We start from the raw sequence: 17146 nt of genomic DNA, 5'->3' as shown, positions 1-17146 counted from the left end.
TCTCGGAGTTAATCCCGCAATAGTCGGGATCGAATCTGGGGCTGTGAGGCAGCAACTCTACCGCTGCGCCACTGTGCTGCCCTGAATCAAAATGCTATAGAGATATCAATGGGTGATATCGGACCGTACAGTCCGTTAGTACCTGCAGTGTGGGGTCCACCTGTGTTTCTGTGTGTGACGTCTACCTGTGTTTCTGTGTGGGGTCTACCTGTAAGATTGTTAAGGGTTTGGACACACTAGAGGCAAGAAACATGTTCCCGATGTTGGGGGAGTCCAGAACCAGGGGCCACACACAGTTTAAGAATAAGGAGCAAGCCATTTAGAACGGAGACGAGGAAACACCTTTTTCTCACAGAGAGTGGTGAGTCTGTGGAATTCTCTGCCTCAGAGGGCGGTGGAGGCCGGTTCTCTGGATGCTTTCAAGAGAGAGCTAGATAGGGCTCTTAAAAATAGCGGAGTCAGGGGAATGTGGGGAGAAGGCAGGAACGGGGTACTGATTGGGGATGATCAGCCATGGTCACATTGAATGGCGGTGCTGGCTCGAAGGGCCGAATGGCCTGCTCCTGCACCTATTGTCTATTGTCTATTGTCTATTGTTTCAGTGTGACGTCTACCTGTGTTTCCCTCAGGTGTGCTGTTCAGTGTGGAGGTGACATCGTCCCACTTTGCGGTGCGTAACTACTGGAGGGGATTCTTCGCTGCTACCTGCGGCGCCTTCATGTTCCGCCTCCTCTCGGTGTTCAACAACGAGCAAGGTAAATGCCTGCCTCCGCAGCCCGCAGTCACCCCCACCGCAGTATACGTAATCATAAGGTCATAAGTAGACAAAAATGCTGGAGAAACTCAGCGGGTGCAGCAGCATCTATGTGGAGCGAAGTGGATGTGGAGAGGATGTTTCCACTAGTGGGAGAGTCTAGGACCAGAGGTCAAATCCTCAGAATTAATGGACATTCCTTTAGGAAGGAGATGAGGAGGAATTTCATTAGCCAGAGGGCGGTGAATCTGTGGGATTCTTTGCCGCAGAAGGCTGTGGAGGCCAAGTCAGTGGATATTTTTTAAGGCAGAGATAGATAGATTCTTGATTAGTGCGGGTGTCAGGGGTTATGGGGAGAAGGCAGGAGAATGGGGTTAGGAGGGAGAGACAGATCGGCCATGATTGAATGGCGGAGTAGACTCGATGGGCCGAATGGCCTAATTCTGCTCCTATCACTTATGACCTTACGGTTTAAGAAGGAACTGCAGATGCTGGAAAATCGAAGGTAGACAAAAGTGCTGGAGAAACTCAGCGGGTGCAGCAGCATCTATGGAGCGAAGGAAATAGGCGACGTTGCCTATTTCCTTCGCTCCATGCAAAGAGTTGAACAATCTCCAATATAGGAAATAGGCAACGTTTCGGGCCGAAACCCGGATATAAAAAATATCCACTGACTTGGCCTCCACAGCCTTCTGCGGCAAAGAATCCCACAGATTCACCGCCCTCTGGCTAATGAAATTCCTCCTCATCTCCTTCCTAAAGGAATGTCCATTAATTCTGAGGCTTTGACCTCTGGTCCTAGACTCTCCCACTAGTGGAAACATCCTCTCCACATCCACTCTATCCGGGCCTTTCACTATTCGGTATATTTCAATGAGGTTCCCCCCTCATCTACTTGAACCCCAGCGAGCACAGGCCCGGTGCCGACAAATTCTCTGGCTATTGTTTAGTTTGGAGACAATAAACAAAAGGTGCAGGAGTAGGCCATTCGGCCCTTCGAGCCAGCACCGCCATTCACTGTGATCATGGCTGATCATCCACAATCAGTACCCCGTTCCTGCCTTCTCCCCATATCCCCTGACTCCGCTATCTTTAAGAGCCCTATCTAGCTCTCTCTTGAAAGCATCCAGAGAATTGGCCTCCACCGCCCTCCGAGGCAGAGAATTCCACAGACTCACAACTCTCTGGGCGAAAAAGTTTTTCCTCATCTCCGTTCTAAATGGCTTACCATTTATTCTTAATAAGATACAGCACGGAAACAGGCCCTTCGGCCCGCTGAGGCCATGGTCTCAGAATGAAAGGACCCATGTTGTCACAGGGAGGATACAAAGTCCACACAGACAGCGCCCGAGGCAGTAACTCTACCGCTGTGACACCGTGTTCTAACTTTAATATATTTTTAAGTTTAATATATTTCTAACTTTAATATATTTTTATGCCTCTGCAGAAACCATCATCGCTCTTTTCAAGACAAAGTTCAAAGTTGACTTCCCGTTCGATTTACCAGAAACATTCATCTTCATCATCCTCGGGTGAGATATCTTTGTGTCTATTTAATATTGCAATGAAGTGGATAATGAGACGCGCGGAGCCTCTTGCCCAGAGTAGGGGAATCGAGGACCAGAGGACATAGGTTTAAGGTGAAGGGGAGAAGATTCCATGGGACTCTGAGCGGGGTGACTTTTTCACACAGGTGGGTGCAACGAAAGCTGCCGGAGGAGGTAGTTGAGGCAGGGACTATCGCAACGTTTAAGAAATAATTAGACAGGTCCATGGATAGGCCAGGTTTGGAGGGATAAGAGCCAAATGCGGGCAGATGGGACTAGTATAGATGGGGCAAGTTGGGCCGAAGGGCCTGTTTCCATGCTGTAAGACTCTATTGAGGTTGTACAATTCTCAGGCACAACTCCATGTCATTACTGCATGGTTTCAAAGACTTCATGTAGCAACCACTTCATATTGTTACTGGGGATCTAAAGGGCCTGGAGAAAGGTCGCGACCCAGAACGTCACCTATCCATGTCCTCCAGATAGTTATACTTTAGAGATATTGCAGAGAAATAGGCTCTTAGGGCCAACGAGTCCGTGCCGACCATCTAAATGTACTGTTTAGAGCCCAATTAGGCCTGGATAGAGTGGATGTGGAGAGGATGCTTCCACTAGTGGGAGAGTCTAGGACCAGAGGCCACAGCCTCACAATTAAAGGACGTACCTTTAGGAAGGAGATGAGGAGGAATTCCTTTAGTCAGAGGGAGGGGGAGTTGAAGTGCTGAGCCACCGGGAGATCAGGTTGGTTATTGCGAACTGAGCGGAGGTGTTGGGCGAAGCGATCGCCAAGCCTGCGCTTGGTCTCACCGATGTAGAGCAGCTGACACCAGGAGTAGCGGATCACTGTTCGGTTCACGAAGTAACCTCATTCTCTTCTCTTCCTTGTGTGGACAGAGCCATCTGTGGGATCCTGAGCTGCTTTTACCTCTTCTGTCAGCGGCGGCTGGTGGGATACGTCCGGAGAAACCCTTTCGTCCAGAGGTTCACGGCCACAGAGTAAGACTGGTAGATAATATTCTCCGTTCACTCCAGCTCCGTTCATCGGCAGGTGTACGATGAAAAGCTTTGGTCGCCAGCTGTCCAGTCAGCGGAAAGACAGTACATATGAAATTCTTGAGGGATCGGACAGGCTTGATGCAGGAAAAAATGTTCCCCGATGTTGGATCGGGGAACTCCCCCCTCCCATTCCGAATCCGACCTTTCTGTCCTGGGCCTCCTCCTTGGCCAGAGTGAGGCCCACCATAAATTGGAGGAGCAGCACCTCATATTTTGCTTGGGTAGTTTACACCCCAGCGGTATGAACATTGACTTCTCCAATTTCAGGTAGTCCCTGATTTCTCCTTCTTTCCCCTCCCCTTCCCAGCTCTCCCACAGCCTCCCAAAGGTATCGCAGTATAAGGAGCAGAGCGGCCAGGTTCTGCAACAGCTTCTTTCCCCCCGAGCCATCAGACTCTTGAATTCCATATAATGTGCTGCCACTATTATCTATTTTATCTTTTTATCTATTTTATCCTTTTGTTATTTTATGTTGCACAGTGAGCCAGATGCAACAACATTTCGTTCAGATTTGCATTTGTTGGTGTATTTTTAAATGACACTAAAGTCTTTGATAGATTGATTAAGAATAAGGGGTCGGCTATTTAGGACTGAGACGAGGAAAAAAATTTTCACCCAGAGAGTTGCGAATCTGTGGAATTCTCTGCCACAGACGGCAGTGGAGGCCGATTCACTGGATGTTTTCAAGAGGGAGTTAGATATAGCTCTTAGGGCTAGCAGAATCAAGGGGATATGGGGAGAAAAAGCAGGAACGGGGTACTGATTTTGGATGATCAGCCATGATCGCATTGAATGGCGGTGCCGGCTCGAAGGGCCAAATGGCCTACTCCTTGCACCTATTTTCTATGTTTCTATAATACATGATTACAATCCGGCCATTTGTAGCATACAGATTACATGATAAGGGAATAATGTTTAGTGCAAGGTAAAGTCTGATCAAAGATAGTCGGATGTTGAAGAAAGAACTGCAGATGCTGGAAAAATCGAAAGTAGACAAAAGTGCTGGAGAAACTCAGCGGGTGAGGCAGCATCTATGGAGAGAAGGAATGGGCAGCATCTATGGAGAGAAGGAATGGGTGACGTTCAAACGTCACCCATTCCTTCGCAAAGATATTCAGATGGTCACCAATGAGGTAGATAGAAGTCTCTCACTGCTCTCTAGCTGTGGAAGAAAAACATTCATCATGGAAGAATTCTTCGTACCGTCTTCATAGGATAAAGCATAACAGTAGACTATCAGATTGGGTCTTTACCATTGCAATCTAGAACAGTACAGCAACAGGCCATTCAGCCCACAATGTCTGTGCCGACCATATTGCTAAGATGGACTAATCTCCTCTGCTTGCACGAGATCCACATCCCTCCATTCCCTGCATGTCCACATACCCATGAGGCCATTTTTATTTTCTGTCTGTCAAACTGTGGACCTCAAAGGGCAGTGGAGACTTTGAATATGTGTCGTTCCTTCAACAAGGAGATGAGAAAAGGGATTTCTTTAGTCAGAGGGTAGTGAATCTGTGGAATTCGTTGCCACAGAGGGCTGTAGAGACCAAGTCTATGGATATATTTGAGGAGGAGATTGATAGATTCAAGTCAAGTCAAGTCAAGTTTATTTGTCACATACACATACGAGATGTGCAGTGAAATGAAAGTGGCAATGCTCGCGGACTTTTGTGCAAAAGACAAACAAACAAACAACCAAACAAACTATAAACTATAAACACAATCATAACACACATATTCATTTACATAATAAATAATGGAAGGAAAAACGTTCAGTAGAGTTAGTCCCTGGTGAGATAGGCGTTTACAGTCCGAATGGCCTCTGGAAAGAAACTCCTTCTCAACCTCTCAACCTTGCCTGACCGTAGCAGCTGGAACAGTCCGTTGCAGGGGTGGAAGGGGTCTCTCATGATATTGTTGGCTCTGGAGTTGCACCTCCTGATGTATAGTTCCTGCAGGGGGGCAAGTGAAGTTCCCATAGTGCGTTCGGCCGAACGCACTACTCTCTGCAGAGCCTTCTTGTCCTTGGCAGAGCAATTCCCAAACCAGATGGTAATGTTCCCGGACAAGATGCTTTCCACCGCCGCTGCGTAGAAGCACTGGAGGATCCTCGGAGGCACTCTGAATTTCCTCAATTGCCTGAGGTGGTAAAGGCGCTGCCTTGCCTTACTCACGAGTGCTGAGGCGTGTGATGCCCATGTCATATCCTCGGAGATGTGGACTCCCAGATATTTAAAACAGTTCACCCTATCCACAGGATCCCCATTTATCCTCAATGGAGTGTACGTCCTCGGATGATGTGCCCTCCTAAAGTCCATGATCAACTCCTTCGATTCTTGATTAGTACGGGTGTCAGGGGTTATGGGGAGAAGGCAGGAGAATGGGGTTCGGAGGGAGAGATAGATCAGCCATGATTGAATGGCGGAGTAGACTTGATGGGCCGAATGGCCTAATTCTGCTCCTATAACTTATGAACCAATGAACTTATAATACTAATGCTGATGCTAATACTAATGCTAACATGAATATTAATACTAATGATAAAGCTAATACTAATACTAATGCTAATACTAATACTAATGTTGATAATAATACTAATGATAAAGCTAATACTAATAATAATGCTAATACTAATGCTAATACTAATATTAATACTAATGACAAAGCTAATACTAACGCTGATGCTATTATTAATACTAATGATAAAGCTAATATTACTACTAATGCTGATGCTAATACTAATGCTAATACTCTACCATTAGGAAAGCCGTCTACTCTGGAGTAGTGACCTTACTCTTGGCATCTATTACCTTCCCTGCTGGCTTGGGGCAGTTCATGGCTTCCAGGGTAAGTGTTCATCAACATGAAGACCTCCTCAACCTGTAATGGAATCCAACATCACTTTTGGGCAATGTGGATAATGAGGGAGATACAGGACCTCAGTGGATGGTGGGACTAAGGTTCCTTGGGAGTGCCAAAGTGACCCAGATCCAGACGCACGTTTTAGAGAGAACTCTACAGAGGCCCTTCGGTCCAACTCGTCCGTGCTTAGTTTAGAGATACAGCGCGGAAACAAGACCTTCGGCCCACCGGGTCCGCGCTACCCAGCGATCCCCGCACACTAACACTATCCTCACACCCACAAGGGACAATATTTACAGTTACCAAGCCGATTAACCTACAAACCTGTACGTCTATGGAGTGTTTGTCGGCACTGGGCCGGCACTGAACCTGTACTCGCTGGAGTTTAGAAGAATGATGGGGGAACTCATTGAAACGTACAGAATGGTGAAAGGCCTGGATAGAGTGGATGTGGAGAGGATGTTTCCACTAGTGAGAGAGTCTAGGACTAGAGGGCACGGCCTCAGAATAAAAGGACATTCTTTTAGAAAGGAGATGAAGTGAGATTTCTTTAATCAGAGGGTGGTGAATCTGTGGAATTCTTTGCCACAGACGGCTGTGGAGGCCAAGTCAATGGTAGATAGATTCTTGATTAGTACCTGTGTCAGAGGTTATGGGGAGAAGGCAGGAGAATGTGGTTGAGAGAGATGGATCAGCCATTATTGAATGGTGGAGTGAACTTGATGGGCCAAATGGCCTGATTCTACTCCTATTCCTTATGTCCTGATGTAAGAGGAGAATGCGGAGCTGCGTTTGTGCGGAGAGGGTGATGTCCTGCTTTGTGTCCGGCAGCTGACCATGAAGGAGCTGCTCTCTTCACTCTTTGACCATCGGCCATGGGGGGCGCTCTCCCTCAACGGCAGCCTGGACCTGCACTCACAGGTGGACCCCGACAATCTCTGGGTGGATTGGTGCCACCCCACCTTCACCTTTTATGGCACACTCATGTTCTTCTTGTTCATGAAGGTAAGCCACGTTCCCGCTCCTCCTCCTCCCCCCTCCTCCCCTCCCCACTCCCCTCCTCTCCTCTCCCCACCCCCATTCCCCCCTCCCCCTTCCCCCCAACCCCCATCCCCCCCCTTTTTTACATTTACCAAGCCAATTAACCTACAAACCTGTATGTCTTTAGAGTGTGGGAGGAAACCGGAGATCTCCGAGAAAATCTACACAGGTCACGGGGAGAACGTGCAAACTCCATACAGACAGCACCCGTAGTCAGGATCGAACCCGGGTCTCCGGCATGGACTGTCCAAACGTTTAAGAAACAGTTAGACGGGGTACATGGATGGGACAGGTTTGGAGGGATATGGACCAAACGCAGGCAGGTGGGACTAATGTAGCTGGGACAGTGTTGGCCGGTGCGGGCAAGTTGGGCTGAAGGGCCTGTTTCCACGCTGTATCACTCTGCGACGCACACAGGCAGGGACATGTGTCGGGTAGTCAGATGCGGAGGTCAGGGCCGGGCTGACTCTGTCTTCTCTCCCCTCTCTCAAGTTCTGGATGTTGATCCTCGCCACCACTGTACCGATGCCAGCCGGATACTTCATGCCTGTACTGATATACGGTGAGTCCAGGAAAACCAACGGCACCGTATCACTTCCAGGCAGCGGGCAGTCGAGGTTCCTGCCAGACCGCCAGCCCCTCTTCCGGGTCCTATGTCCGTGACCGCGTGTGTCCGCGGGGACTCTGCAGGCGTTTCGTGAACGCTGGTTGCCGTGTGGGGGGGCGGGGGGGTGTCGAGAGTATCGTGGATATGGATGACAATGTCGAAATTTGGTGATTGATGTTCGCAAACCTTTTTGTTTAGTTTAGAGATACAGCGCGGAAACAGGCCCTTCGGCCCACAATGTCCGTGCCGAACATGATGCTGTTAATCTCCTCCGCCTTCTAATTCCTCCATTCCCCGCGTATCTATCTGCTGATCTAAAAGCCTCTTAAACTATCGTATCACTCGTACAATCAAACAGCTTCAGTCCATGGTCAGTCCATGATGAAGCTAGCTAATGTTTGTCAAAAGCCTGGAATCACATTGATCAATCCTGCGGTCTGGGCTTTCAGCAGAGGTACTTTAGGCTTAGCTCCACAGGAACAACTTCATCCAAGTCCGCAAGAAATTGCAGCGAATTGTGGACGCAGCCCAGACCATCGCACAAACCAACCTCCCTTCCACTGACGCCATCTACACCTCACGCTGCCTCGGCAAGGCCAGCAGCATCATCAAGGACCAGTCTAACCCCCGGCCACTCCCTCTTCTCCCCTCTCCCATCGGGCAAGAGGTACAGAAGTGTGAAAACCAACGCACACCCCCAGATTCAGGGACAGTTTCTTCCCGGCTGTTGTCAGGCAACTGAACCATCCTACCACAACCAGAGAGCGGTCCTGAACTACTATCTACCTCAAATTGGTGACCCTCGGACTATCCTCGATCGGACTTTGCTGGCTTTACCTTGCACTAAACGTTAATCCCTTATCATGTATCTGTACACTGTAAATGGATCGATTGTAATCATGTATTGTCTTTCCGCTGACTGGATAGCAGGCAACAACAAAGCTGTCCGCTGTACCTCGGTACACGTGACAGTAAACTAAACTGAACTGAAATGCTCTCTCCATGGCGGCAGAGTTGTGCAGCAGGTGGAGCTGCTGTCTCTCAGCGTCAGAGACCCAGGTTCGATGGAGAGAAATGCAGCTTCCATCCAGACTCTAGAGTGCCATTATACAAGGGACGCACATAACCCTTGTCAGAGGAGAGAGAGAACGTGGGTTGGGAGGAGAATCTACCATTTATTTTGGTGGTTGATGAATCTCATATATCTCGTATCCTCTGCAATCTATAGGGGCAGTTATCGGCCGTATAGTTGGTGAACTCATGGCTTTTATATTTCCCAATGGCATCAAGTCAGAAGGAGTTTTGAACCCGATCATCCCTGGAGGATATGCCCTCGCTGGTAAGTTTACTCTGGAAAATATGCACAAATATTAGAAACATAGAAAACATATAAAAATGGGTGCAGGAGTAGGCCATTCGGCCCTTCGAGCTTCAATATGATCATGGCAGATCGTCTGAAATCAGTATCCCGTTCCTGCTTTCTCCCCATATCCATTTGCAGTCTCCTAAAGAGTCACCTAATTGGGGCAGGCCCTTTACTCCAGAGATCCTATAGCGGAGCAAGATAGACCACTCCTTCTAAATGCAATGGGCTGACGTGTAGTAGGCAACGGTGCGGAACGTGGGCCTTTTTTCATCCATTTTAGTAACCGATCCCGACCCGACCTGCAGTGGAATCAACGTTGCGGGGGAACAGTTTGTGTTAATAAATTATAATTCTGAAAATGAGAAGAAGATTTTTACTAAATAACTTTTGTTTTTACGAGGATGTTTCCGTAACCGGCTTCCGTCTCCGCACTAGTATCGTGGATATCCGCACTAGTATCGCTACGGGATCTTTGGTGCGGAGACGGAAGCCGGTTACGGAAATGGGGCCGAAAATTACCCACGAATCTGCCCATGACCGTACTAGGTCTTTTTCATCGAGTGGGCGATCTTGCTCGCTGTAGGATCTTTGCTTTACTGCTGCACCTATTTTCTCTGTTACTAAGTTACAGCCCCCAGAGCTGCTGTAGATTTAGTACGATGCTCGCACAAGGAACGTACGGTCAACCCTTGTGCCTTGCAGGAGCAGCGGCGTTCTCTGGAGCCGTGACCCACACGCTCTCCACCGCCCTACTGGTATTCGAACTCACCGGACAAATCGCCCACTTCCTGCCCGTCCTACTGGCCGTGCTGGTCGCCAACGCCATCGCGCAGAAGTTCCAGCCGTCCTTCTACGACGGAACCATTATTGTTAAAAAGCTGCCGTACCTGCCGAGGATCAGGAGCACCGCCACTGGGTTCGTAACTAGGGGTGGACGACATTCCCCGCTCCCAAATACGGGACCAAACGGTCAAATCAAGGGACACGTTCCCGACGGCAATTTGTTGACCAACTCGGCCGTGGCTGGGTGGGTGATGAGTTGGCCCGGGTGCTGGGGGGTTGGGGGGGGGGGGGGGGGGGGGGGTTGGGGATGGGGGGAAGGGAAACCGAAGATCTCGACTTTGTTTAGGTTGAATCAGTTTGTTGCGGCCTCTGATGACACTGAGACATTTTTACAGTTCGTACAGTGTGACTGTGGGACAGTTCATGAACACCGACCTCCAGTGCTTGGCCCAGGGTCTCAGCTCCACACAACTCCTGCAAGTCCTCATCTCAACGTCTGACCCCATTTACCCTGTTGTCGAGAGCACAGGTAACAAAGTTTACGATTTACGCAAATCCTTCTCACGTAGAGTCACGTAGAGTCGCTGCCTCACGGCGCCAGGGACCTGGGTTCCATCCTGACTACGGGCACTGTCTGTCCGGAGTTTGCACGTTCTCCCCGCGACCGGGTGGGTTTATCTCCGGCTGCTCCGGTTTCCTCCCACGCTCCAAACTCGCACAGGTATGTCGGCTAATTGGATTTGGTTAAAAAAAACATGTGTGTAGGATAGTACGGGGATCGCCGGTCGGCACGGACTCGATGGGCCGAAGGGCCACTTTTCACGCTGTATCTCTAAACAAAACTAAACTAGGAATAATTTACTGAGGCCAATTAGCCTACGGACTTGTGCGTCTTTGGGATGTGGGAGGAAAATGGAGGAAACCCACGCGGTCACAGGAAGACTCCACACAGACAGCACCTGAGGTCAGGATCGAACCCGTGTCCCTGGGGCTGTGAGGCAGCAGCTCTACTTGCCGCCATTTTGAAGATTTCTATAATTTGACCACGTTTCAAACATAGAAAATAGGTGCAGGAGGAGAGGCCATTCGGCCCTTCGAGCCAGCACCGCCATTCAATATGATCATGGCTGATCATCCAGAATCAGTATCCCGTTCCTGCTTTCTACCCATATCCCTTGATTCCGTTAGCCCCAAGAGCTAAATCTAACTCTCTCTTGAAGACATCCAGTGAATCGGCCTCCACTGCCTTCTGTGGCAGAGAATTCCACAGATTCACAACTCTCTGGGTGAAAAGGTTTTTCCTCATCTCAGTCCCAAATGGCCGACCCCTTATTCGTAAACTGTGTGACCCCTGGTTCTGGACTCCCCCAACATGGGGAACATTTTTCCTGCATCTAGATCTGTCCAATCCCAAAAGAATTTAAAAAATAATTTTATATGTTTTCGAATGGGATTTGTTGGGGGGATTTTTGGGATTGGGATTTTTGGGATTTTGGGATTTTTTTAAACTTGGATACCCCAGAAGATATTAAATCTGTAGAGTGGTCTTTAGCAGAGAGAAGGCGACCCGATCCAAAACGTCACCTATCGACGTTGTCTGTAGATGCCGCCTGACCCGCTGAGATACTCCAGCACTTTGTGTCTGTCTTAAGTCTAAGCAGAGGTTTGCTTTCTGTTACCAGAGTCCATGGTGCTTGTGGGGTCCGTTCAAAGGAGTGAACTTATCAAATTTCTTCAGAATGAAGCAGAACAGATAAGAGACAATGAGAAACTGCAAGCGGTAAGTAGGCAATGTACCGGGCACGGGGCTGATGGGCTGAATGGCCTCCCTCAGCACCTTTCACATCTTATTCTTAAGGGGTTGGACAGGCTAGATGCAGGAAGATTGTTCCCGATGTTGGGGAAGTCCAGGACAAGGGGGTCACAGTTTAAGGATAAAGGGGTAATCCTTTGGGACCGAGATGATAAAAGCATGGGTGGTGAATCTCTGGAACTCTCTGCCACAGAAGGTAGTTGAGGCCAGTTCATTGGCTATATTTAAGAGGGAGTTAGATGTGGCCCTCGTGGCTAGAGGGATAGAAACATAGAAAATAGGTGCAGGAGTAGAGGCCATTCGGCCCTTCGAGCCTGCACCGCCATTCAATATGATCATGGCTGATCATCCAACTCGGTATCCTGTACCTGCCTTCTCTCCATACCCCCTGATCCCTTTAGCCACAAGGGCCACATCTAACTCCCTCTTAAAGATCAGGGGGTATGGAGAGAAGGCAGGTACAGGATACTGAGTTGGATGATCAGCCATGATCATATTGAATGGCGGTGCAGGCTCGAAGGGCCGAATGGCCTATTCCTGGACCTATTTTCTATGATTCGATGATTATTGCTTCATAATGTATTGTATAATGGAAGAACCTTAGTACGACTCGTCCTTCGATCTTACTAAAGAATTCTAAAGGTTAGGCTTTAATTTTCAGTTGCAGTTTAGTTTATTGGGACGAGTCTAATATTAGTTTATTAGATTCAATGGGACGACAGATGGCACAATGGGCTAAGTGTTCGGCTGGCAACCGGAAGGTAGCCGGTTCGAATCCCGCTTGGAGTGCATACTGTCGTTGTGTCCTTGGGCAAGACACTTCACCCACCTTTGCCTGTGTGTGAATGCGTGTGTGAATGTGTGTGAGTGATTGGTGGTGGTCGGAGGGGCCGTAGGCGCAGATTGGCAGCCACGCTTCCGTCAGTCTGCCCCAGGGCAGCTGCGGCTACAGAAGTAGCTTACCACCACCGAGTGTGACTGAGGAGTGAATGAATAATGCGATGTAAAGCGCCTTGAGTATTAGAAAGGCGCTATATAAATCCCATCCATTATTATTATTATTGTCACGTGTACCGAGGCACAGTGAAAAGCTTACAGATACATGATAAGGGAATAACGTTTAGTGGTTACTTGGCTAATAAAGTATGATTATGTTTGTTTGCAGAAAGACGAGGGCATGGTGAAGCTGGAGGGGAGATGGCGCATTGATCCAGTAACCTTCCAACTATCTCCCAGCACATCCCTGCACCAGGTAGGAGGATCAAAGCACCAGGAGGGAGATGGGTATGAAGCACCATGTCAGGATACACATGGGATCAGACTCTAGTCACATTCAGGAGTAAAGGTTAAGAAAGAACTGCAGATGCTGGAAAATCGAAGGCAGACAGAAATGCTGGAGAAACTCAGCGGGTGAGGCAGCCTCCATGGAGCGAAGGAAATAGGCGATGTTTCGGGCCGATACCCGAGGGTTTCGGCCCGAAACGTTGCCTATTTCCTTCATGCTGTCTCACCCGCTGAGTTTCTCCAGCATTTTTGTCTATCTTCAGTTTAGTTTAGTTTAGTTTAGTTTATTGCCACGTGTACCCATGGACAGTGAAAAGCTTTAGTCCCGTGCTATCCAGGCAGCGGAAAGACAACACACGCCTCAGAAGGCGGTGGAGGCAGGTTCTCTGGATACTTTCAAGAGAGAGCTAGATAGGGCTCTTAAGGATAGCGGAGTCGGGGGATATGGGGAGAAGGCAGGAACGTGGTACTGATTGGGGACGACCAGCCATGATCACATTGAATGGCGGTGCTGGCTTGAAGGGCCGAATGGCCTACTCCTGCACCTATTGTCTATTGTCTATTTCTTCACAGGCTCATAAGCTGTTCGAGCTGCTGGTCCTCCAGCACACGTTTGTCATCTCTGAGGGCAGGGTCGTCGGTTACGTCACCAGAGCTGAGGTAAGACTTGGCTGGAAAACATCATCCCGGCTTTCAAAGTGAATATGTCCACATAACCTCGAGCAAGAAAAAGTCGTGTGGGTCCGCCACCGAGGTTTACGAGAATGATCCCAGGAATGAGTGGGTTAACATATATACGATGAGCGTTTGTCAGCTCTGGGCCTGTACTCGCTGGAGTTTAGAAGGATGAGGGGACACCTCATTGCAACGTACCCAATAGTGAAAGGCCTGGATAGAGTGGATGTGGAGAGGATGCTTCCGCTAGTGGGAGAGTCTAGGACTGGAGGCCACAGCCTCAGAATTAAAGGACGTTCCTTTAGAAAGGAGATGAGGAGGAATTTCTTTAGTCAGAGGGTGGTGAATCTGTGGAATTCTTTGCCACAGACGGCTGTGGAGGCCAAGTCAGTGGATATTTTTAAGGCAGAGATAGATAGATTCTTGATTGCTATTATTGGGCTGTCCCACTGTACGAGTTAATTGAAGACTTCTCCCGAGTTTCCTTTGATGCGAACTCGGAGAATTACGGTAATAGCCGCTCGTAGGTACTCGGGGCTCTCGTGGACATTTTCCAACATGTTGGAAAATCTTCACGCGTCTTCCCGAGCTTACCGCGTTCCCCGAGTACCTGTTAGCGTTACGAGCCGCTAAGAGACGTCCCCGAGCTCCGACGTACCCGCTACGTTCATTCTACGTGCTTACCACGAGTTTGATGGGACAGGGCCATAAGTACAGGTGTCAGGGGTTATGGGGAGAAGGCAGGAGAATGGGGTTGAGAGGGAAAGATGGATCAACCATGATTGAATGGCAGAATAGACTTGATGGGCCGAATGGCCTATCTCTGCTCCTATCACTTATGAACTTAAATAGAATCACAACATTAGCCGCCCTCCAGTCTTCTGGCACCTCTCCCGTATCTAATGATGTTCATGTATCTCAGCCAGGGCTCCTACAAGTTCTTGTCTAACCTCTGCCAGTGTCCTTGGATGTATCTGACCAGGCTTGGGTGATTTATCTACATTTGTACGTCTTAGGGACATGCAGCAGCACCTCCTCCACTGTGGTACACGTACGCACCCATTGCGAAGATCGCCCATGATTGTCCACAAGTTCGTAAGTGATAGGAGCCGAAATAGGCCATTTGGCCCATCAAGTCCACTCCGCCATTCAATGCCCCATCTCTCCCTCTCAACGCCATTGTGACGTTGTTGTGTTGTGTGTGTGTGTTCGGATGGGTGGGTGCGGTGCTGCCTGAACCAGTGATGAGGCTCGTCCTGTCGTGGGCTACAACAACTTTAAACCCTCTGTGTTTACCCCCGCAGCTAAAGAATGTGATCGAAGAGCTGGCAAACGGGCGGGTGCCAGACACAGAGTGACAGCCACTGAAGAGGAGAGCGGTGCCATTTTACACGCCAGCCCTGCAACCCTGGCCCAGAGTATATTTAACCAGACAACACCCGCACCACCACATGGTGGTTCCCCGTCATGCATTCCAATTCACCTCCTTACATTCCAAAATGTACCACATCGGTGACCCTCAGACTATCCTTGATCGGACTTTGCTGGCTTTACCTTGCACTCAACGTTATTCCCTTATCATGTATATATGTACACTGTAAATGGCTGGATTGTAATCGAGTGTTGTCTTTCTGCTGCCTGGATAGCACGCAAGAAAAAAGCTTTTCACCGTACCTCGGTACACGTGGCAATAAACTAAACTAGACTAAACTGACGATAGACAAAAATGCTGGAGAAACTCAGCTGGTGAGGCAGCGTGAAGGAAACAGGCAACGTTGCTATTTCTTTCATGTATCATAATAAGCTGAACTTCTTTGCTACAACGAATTGTTTCGGTTTAATGCAGAGATACAGCGTGGAAACAGGCCCTTCGGCCCACCGAGTCCGCGCCGACCAGCGATCCCCGCACGCTAGCACTATCCCACACACGAGGGACAGTTTGCAATCTTCACCGGAGCCAATTAAACGACAAACCTGCACGACTTTGGAGTGTGGGAGGAAACCGGAGCTCCCGGAGAAAACCCACGCGGGTCACGGGGAGAACGTACAGACAACGCCCGTAGTCGGGATGGTACCTGGGTCTAAAGGGCCTGTCCCACTTGCATGCGATTGCATGCGTTTGGCGCGACCAAACGGAAGCGGAGTACGTGCTAAGTACGCGCTAAGTTTGCACGTGATGTATTTGCGTCATACTTACCAATCAGCTGGGCAGGAGGCGGGCCGACTGAATTTGGGCGTCGCATGGCGTCGGGCGGTAACGTCATCACGCAACGCCACGCACTAGGCGGACGCCGTCAAGACGCTGCGTACGACCGCAATGCGCCTGCATGCCGACAGGCCGTTGGCGCGTGAAGATTTCGGACACTGTCAGATTTTCGGAGCCCCGCGCGATCTCGGGACCAGCCCTGCACAACTCCGCGCTTCTAAGTGGGACCGGCCCCGCGCAGCCATACGGTGCTCGTACGCCTCAAGCGACTACGTTTGGTCGCGCCAAACGCCTGCAATCGCATGCAAGTGGGACAGGCCCTTAATTTGATGTCAGGCAGCAATTCGACCGCTGCGCCACCGTGCCCGCACAGGTTAACTTAAGAAGAGCGTTTGAAGGCTCTGGGCCTCAACTCGCTGGAATCTAGTAGGATGAGGGGATCGCATGGAAACCAACTGAATAGTTAAAGGCCTGGATGGAATGGATGTGGAGAGGATGCTCCACCTAGTGGAAGAGTCTAGGACCAGAGGCCGCGGCCTCAGAATTAAAGGACGCACCTTTAGAATGGAGATGAGTAAGAATTTATTTAGCCAGAGTGTGGTGAATCTGTGGAATTCTGTGGAATGGTTTGGACACGCTGGAGGCAGGAAACATGTTCCTGTTGTTGGGGGAGTCCAGAACCAGGGGCCACAGTTTAAAAATAAGGAGAAAGCCATTTAGAACAGAGACGAGGAAACATTTTTTCTCACAGAGAGTGGCGAGTCTGTGGAATTCTCAGCCTCAGAGGGGGGTGGAGGCAGGTTCCCTGGATGCTTTCAAGAGAGAGCTAGATAGGGCTCTTAAAAATAGCGGAGTCAGAGGATATGGGGAGAAGGCAGGAACGGGGTACTGATTGGGGATGATCAGCCATGATCACATTGAATGGCCTACTCCTGCACCTATTGTCTATTGAATTCATTGCCAGACGGCTGTGGAGGCCAAGTCAATGGGTATTTTTAATGGATATTGACAGGTTCTTGATTAGTAAGGGAGTCACAGGTTATGGGGTGAAGGCAGGAGGATTGGGTTGAGAGGGATAAATAGATCAGCCATGATCGAATGGTGGAACAGACTCGATGGGCCGAATGTATTGCGGTCTATAGAGCAGTG

The 17146-nt window shown here is 49.3% G+C and overlaps 1 protein-coding gene across 1 annotated transcript in view; it reads left to right on the top strand.

Annotated features, from left to right (window-relative positions):
• The window catches only part of LOC116990565 (chloride channel protein ClC-Kb-like), a 28875-nt gene extending 13530 nt beyond the window's left edge, over positions 1-15345 (top strand). The window contains exons 7-19 of the mRNA XM_033048356.1: positions 630-755; positions 2202-2286; positions 3196-3297; positions 6123-6207; positions 7054-7227; positions 7756-7825; positions 9099-9209; positions 9939-10152; positions 10415-10548; positions 11702-11799; positions 12998-13084; positions 13690-13776; positions 15096-15345. Of these exons, the coding sequence (XP_032904247.1) occupies positions 630-755; positions 2202-2286; positions 3196-3297; positions 6123-6207; positions 7054-7227; positions 7756-7825; positions 9099-9209; positions 9939-10152; positions 10415-10548; positions 11702-11799; positions 12998-13084; positions 13690-13776; positions 15096-15149 (1427 nt within the window). The 3' untranslated portion in view covers positions 15150-15345. The remainder of the gene's footprint in view (positions 1-629; positions 756-2201; positions 2287-3195; positions 3298-6122; positions 6208-7053; positions 7228-7755; positions 7826-9098; positions 9210-9938; positions 10153-10414; positions 10549-11701; positions 11800-12997; positions 13085-13689; positions 13777-15095) is intronic.
• Positions 15346-17146: the final 1801 nt, after the last annotated feature.

Source organism: Amblyraja radiata, chromosome 31 (genome assembly GCF_010909765.2).
Source record: "Amblyraja radiata isolate CabotCenter1 chromosome 31, sAmbRad1.1.pri, whole genome shotgun sequence".
Classification (NCBI taxonomy): domain Eukaryota; kingdom Metazoa; phylum Chordata; class Chondrichthyes; order Rajiformes; family Rajidae; genus Amblyraja; species Amblyraja radiata.
The sequence above is the reverse complement of the archived record's forward strand: the minus strand, read 5'-3'. Positions and strand labels throughout refer to the sequence as shown.